Here is a 6,076-nt window from a genome sequence, read left to right as displayed (position 1 = left end):
TGTTGTATATACACTGATAAAATTTCTCGCAGCGTTCGATACCAAGAGACAGGACCAAACAGACATACCTACTTAATTTTTCTATAGATAACGGATATTTGATCTCTCACTTTATTATCCAGCAGATAGTGAGTGAAAAGAGAGACAGCGAGAATTTTAAGCTAATATAATTTATTATGTGTACACTGTACAGGGTAAAATTGATTTGCAATATCCTTGTTCGTACTTGTATTTAATTAAATATACAATATTCATTATACACCATACTGTTTCAAACTTGTGCATATAAAACTGAAGTTAAATAAAGTTTTAGAAAAAGGAACCAGTCTTTTTAAAAGCAAAGGCATAAATAAAAATAGATTTAAGAGAGTATTTTTTTATTAAAATTTGATACCAAAGCAAATGTATATTGTATGCAGTTAAAACACCGAATATCAGTTTTGATTTGTATTAGTATCTTTCTATTTAATATTTCAACATATTTTTAATATCTATCAAAAGATTTACACAATAATAAAGAGTTTATTTAAACTATTTTTTTAAAATATCATGATATAAACAATGTCAAGACTTAAGACGGTACATTAATAATTTGTATGCAACTTATCTATTTCAATTCGTGTCTATTTTAACTGCTTACCATATTGACATAAATTTAAATGCAAATTTTACTAAGGTCTCCGACACTGACGACATTAAAAAGCATATAAAAAAACATTTTTTTCATAAATAAAATAACAAATAAAATACTAATTGGAAAGGAGAAAATTTCTAATATAATTCTATGTCATAAGAACAAAAAATACAAATCTCGGTAACAAGTTCTTCTGATATCATTTTGCCAAGTTTACGTTTACGGCGACAATGAGCTAAAGAATACAATCGATGGGTCGTGCTCGCAGTAACCGGAACTATATAATTTACACATACAAAGGAACATTAGGAGAAAACTACGCTTTTCCGATATAAAAGAGTAATCTTATTACGTACGATAATAAATATCTATCAATATATACTCTCGATCAACAAATATAATTTAATATAGGCAATAATATATATAATACGAATTTTTAAATCTATTAACATTATCACAATACGAGTTGCGACGACATTATGCCGTCTAATAAAAAATTATGGTTCGTTTGTAACCACTTTATTATTTACAAACATTACTCTCATTCTTACATCGTACACGTCTCGTCTTTTCTGAAATGAACACCTGCAACGAGGAAGGCGACGGGCGCCCGCGTCGGGAGGACTCCTCGGGCCCGACGCGGCGACCAACGAGTCCGGCACTCTCACTCAGTCCGACCGCGCTCGCTCGAGCCGCGCCACACGGGAGCTCATAAATCGACGGAATCGAGGTCCTGCTTCGGGGCCCGCGGCGAGGGCGGCGAGGCGGAGTGCGAGGCGGAGGGCGAGGCGGAGGGCGGCGACGGCGGCGGCGTCGAGGAGCGCGGGTGGAACTTGCCCGGCAGCGACGCCAGCGCCGACAGCGCGGCGTCCGCGTGCGGGATGCGGCGCATGATCTTGCCGGAGGTGATGAGGCGGCCGAAGCCCTCCTGGTGCGCGAAGGCGTACCCCGAGCGCACGGAGCGGCGCGCGCGGCGGGCGGACGGCGTGCGCGGCGCGGGCGCGGCGGCGGCGCGGCGCCAGCGCGTGCGCGCGCGCAGCCGCTCGGCCAGCGTGGGCCGGCGCCGCGACCACGCCAGCCGCCACGACACCACCGGCACCATCAGGATCATCATCTGCGCAGAGTGGCGATTGGCACGAGCCGCACGAGGCGCAAGAGGCGCAAGCCTAGCTCGAGGACAGAACGCTACGAGGGACTCACCGTGAGCACGGCGGTGAACCAGAAGGTGGCCTGGGTGAGCGCGACCGTCAGCGACCCTACGTAGGGGCCGCGGATGACGTAGTTGTAGAAGTAATCCAGCACGAAGTACGACACCAGCGAACCCCAAATAGTGATATGGTTAAACACTGTCCAGTATGTCGTGTCTAATGCGATCTAAAATGGAAGCAGAGCGAAATACGATTAGAAAATTTGCAGTTAAATGAAAAATATGCGTATTGAATAGTTTAGCCGATAAAACGATACTCACTTGCGTCGTATTGTCAATGATCAATATCGTCGCAACTACGCTCCCTAAAAGCATATGATCTGATAATATCTTGCCGTCGGGTGCCAGTCCATCTTTGTAAGTACCTGAACAGATTTAAAAGTGCAAAAGTCAATATCAAATAATACCGTTAAAAAGTATAGAAGAAAAATCAAAATATTTTAAGTCTAGTGTCGCGTAGCTCACCGTATGGGATGAGGAACAAGACGAGCGAAGTGAAGCAGCCGTGCAGCGTGGACTTGATGAACTCCGTCTTGTTGAAGAGCTGGCTGGTGTGCCCGGGAGCGTACAGCTTGGGGAACTGCAGCGACGTGGCGTCCGACACGTCCTGCTCGAACACGCCCAGCGCCAGCACCGGCAGCGACGTGTAGAACAGGTTGTACACCGAGATGAACATCTCGTCGAACACGGTCTGCGGAAAACCACCGATGTGAAATAGATTTTGTAGCGATGTCTTGCCGACAAGTAAGAGTTGTATAGACAATACAGTATAAGAGTCTACTTATAAAAACACCATGTTACTTAACGTGTTGGATAGTTTTAGCATGTCTTTGCCAATTAGTAATGTACTTATTATTTTATGTAATTTTTGTATGGTTTATTTCGTATATCTAGAGTGATTAATAAAACAATGATATAGTAAAAGAATAACTTAAAAAAAAGTCAATATTTAAATTTACTTAATAGAAGTAATTGAAATAGATACGAAGATGTCCTCCTGATTGATTCTCGCCTGCTAATTGCTCAGGAGATATTATATGATATGATATTGCATCAAATGTGTAAGCGCGCAGATGTAAGTGCAATCTCTGTTCTCACTCTCTTCGTGCAGTGCAGACCGACTATTTCACGTGGTTTACGAGCCAACGTTCTACCAACGGATTACTTAGAAAACTTTTTGATGGACAAACTCGAACAACGTTTGTATGAAGTATCTTTAATAGACTTACCTGTGCACTAAATCCACAGAAAAACGCGAACCAAAAGTGGCAAACGGTGAATGCGAAGTTTTTGTAGAAGAAGTATCGTAGAAACTTGCACATTCGATAGTACGACCACCGGCCGTGCACGAGCAGCAAGCGCTGCAGGAACCGGAACTGCGCTATCGAGTAGTCGGAAGCCAGCACCGCCTGCATGCCCTCTTGGCCGGATATACCCACGCCTATATGAGCCGCTGGAATGTAAATAATATTTATTTTATTTCGAAAATAGAATAAAAAGAAATAATTTAAGCAGCAAAAATCAATAAACTTGTTTTTTTTTTACATATAAAACATTTGATGTACCTTTTATCATCGAAACGTCATTGGCACCATCGCCAATGGCAAGCGTGACCGCTTTTCTACTTTTCTTAATGAGCTCAACGACCATTGCCTTCTGTAATGGCGTCACCCTACAGCATATCACAGATCGGCAATGAAGAACTACGTCAAGAAATCTGAAAACAGGAACAAAAAGTGTAATATTGCAACTTTAACAAACAAATTAAAATAATAATCGAACAGAAGAATAATTAAACAGCCCACTACGCAAATTCGATTAATAATTTGAAATGACAGTTCCAAGTTTAAATTTAACCTGAAACTACAAAAGTGCCGACAAATGAACGAACTTCTCTTCCAGCTTGGGATGCAAGCAGTGCACGAGCGAGTGCCCGTTGACGACGATGGCGAACCCGTTGGAGTCGTCGCCGTGCTCGTGCGAGTCCGGCGCGTGCGCGGCGCCGCCCGACGCGTACTCGTTGCTGCAACACAACTCGCGTGAGCACGGAGCGCTCGACACTCGGGACGCTCGAGGAGCGCAGGCGGGCAGACTTTTATTTACAAAATTTATTTACGAAGCAATAGTCACATCTTTCATAATTATGTTAGAGAGTAACCTTTTTTTAAGAATATTCCATTATTTTATTTTATTTACTTCGTCGCATAAAATAATAAAACTATTCAATTCGGTAAACAAAATTAATAATTGCATTTTAAATTAATTTCAACTAAAAAATATCCCAAAAAACTCGCACACAAACATTTATGGCAATACAGCAGTAGCAAGTTCACAAAGTAAAAAAAAACATATAATCATTTGTTTTTTAATGACCTTATACCGTTTGCGAGCAAAACATGAAGTAACTAAACTACAGAGGGTATTAATAATATTTGTGTAATGTGAGGTTTTATTAAATAGTGTGACAGGTCGTGTTTCGTCTGGTTTAATTTGAAAATTACGGAATAGGAGAAAAATTAAGGTAGTTTCAGTGCAAGTAGGTAAGAAACACAGTCAATGACAGGAGTAGAATAATGATCTGTTACAAAATATGGGTAATTGTTTAGAAGATATTTTCTGGTTTACGAAACTATTATAAAGGAAAATAAAATATAATTTGTTTATTGAAACAATTGAGGCAGCTTCTTGGTATCAATAACAATCTTCTTCTAATAAGGACTCATTAAAATAATTTTATAAATAAGACATCTACATATTTCCGATGGTCAGATCATACTCTGTTTTAAGGCTCGCGTTAGTAAGACACAATTTAGATGTAGCATCGGCAAATTCAATAAAACTGATTATTGCCGATTTAAACAACCAATAGAAATAGCTCCCTATCGCGCCATTCAACGCTATTCGACGCAATAAATTCTCGCTTCAGTTCAACCCAAGACAGCAACGGGAATTCACATGATTGAATCATTCCGTACACTGCTTGACAATTAAATGGTAAAGGGAATATTATTTATTTTTTGGTATATTTTTAAATATGAATCATTGAAACTGGGTAGACCGTATAATAGCCAAACTCGTGAAACAATTTTCCATCATTTATCAATTTATGAGGCGAGACAAAAATATAGATTTTGGGGAAGATCACTTTCAAAACATTCAAAAATATTTAGGTACGTATATAAGCGCTATTTTAAAGGACAATTAACAACAACTTTTAACCCACTTACAAAGCTCAGAAAGGAGACGTCATCAGATAGCGATGAATCATTCGATGATTTGTGGAGCTATTGAGAGAGTAACCATAAGAATAAACTGTTTTTATAATATCAGGTGTTTTATTTTAAAAGCCGTATCGTATTTACTCAGTCTTCTATACTTAAAGTTTCAGTTAAAAACAAATCAATTTAATTTCAAAAGATTTAATTATGTGATCATGTAAATCTACGCGTCAATTTGACGAATATATTTGGTTATATGATATTGCAAGTAAATACGTTTGCATCAAGATCATTTTCACATAAGAAATAAAAAAAAATTTGAAGGCGTACTTAATTCGGATGTGATCGGTTTTACGATTTTTGCCGATGCTATATCTAAGCTGTGTCGTACTATACGTACGGACGTAACGTAAAGATAAGTAGGCGAAAATTTGATCAAAGCAAGGTTACGAAGACGAGTTCAAGGTCAGCAACGACACTAACACACAGCTACGAACAGTACGGACAGGAGGCGGGCGGGGCGGGGCGAGGCGGCAGGCAGCGAGTAAGTGGTCGGTGTCTACCTGTCGTGTGCGAGTGTGTTATGTTCCCACCTAAATGTGACGACGGAGACGGCGGGCGCGTTGAGCTTGACGTTGGCGGCCCGGCCGGGCGAAGGCCGCGCTACCGCGCCGCCGTTGGCCGTCTCCGAGCGGGAGCCCTTCGCCTCCGACGGGCCTGCGCAGTCGCTCTGTTAGTGGTCGGCTCGGGCGGTCCTCTGACCGTCGAGGTAACTCATAGAGGCGTGGGTACCGTGCGGGAGGAAGGTGTTGACGACGCGTATGGAGTCCCTGCACTTGGCGAGCTGGCGGTCCACGTCGTCGTGGGCGACGCCGTCGATGACGAACACCTCCGCCATGTCGTCGGTCAGCAGCTGGCACGAGTAGCCGATGTTTATCGCAGTCTCTGAGGATGACGTTAACGAAAGCTTAAATAAATGCCATTGCCATTGCACCGATTTCTCGCTACGTCGTCGTC

The 6,076-nt window shown here is 41.6% G+C and overlaps 1 protein-coding gene across 5 annotated transcripts in view; it reads right to left on the bottom strand.

Moving 5' to 3' along the window:
* Window positions 1–499: 499 nt before the first annotated feature.
* LOC125067587 (probable phospholipid-transporting ATPase IM) overlaps window positions 500–6,076 on the bottom strand; it is a 56,965-nt gene continuing 51,388 nt past the window's right edge. For 3 of the 5 annotated variants that reach the window (XM_047676229.1, XM_047676228.1, XM_047676230.1), the window contains 9 exons: window positions 5,852–6,004; window positions 5,623–5,776; window positions 3,733–3,864; window positions 3,407–3,558; window positions 3,071–3,294; window positions 2,307–2,532; window positions 2,103–2,206; window positions 1,835–2,008; window positions 502–1,748 (listed from right to left, as the gene is read on the bottom strand). In XM_047676229.1, coding sequence (XP_047532185.1) covers window positions 1,344–1,748; window positions 1,835–2,008; window positions 2,103–2,206; window positions 2,307–2,532; window positions 3,071–3,294; window positions 3,407–3,558; window positions 3,733–3,864; window positions 5,623–5,776; window positions 5,852–6,004 — 1,724 coding nt within the window. In that variant the 3' untranslated portion in view covers window positions 502–1,343. Of the gene's footprint in view, window positions 1,749–1,834; window positions 2,009–2,102; window positions 2,207–2,306; window positions 2,533–3,070; window positions 3,295–3,406; window positions 3,559–3,732; window positions 3,865–5,622; window positions 5,777–5,851; window positions 6,005–6,076 lie in introns of all 5 variants that reach the window. The other 2 variants (XM_047676226.1, XM_047676227.1) reach the window with 2 other exon arrangements.

Source organism: Vanessa atalanta, chromosome 12 (genome assembly GCF_905147765.1).
Source record: "Vanessa atalanta chromosome 12, ilVanAtal1.2, whole genome shotgun sequence".
Taxonomy (NCBI): Eukaryota; Metazoa; Arthropoda; class Insecta; order Lepidoptera; family Nymphalidae; genus Vanessa; species Vanessa atalanta.
This window is presented reverse-complemented; position numbering and strand designations above follow the sequence as displayed.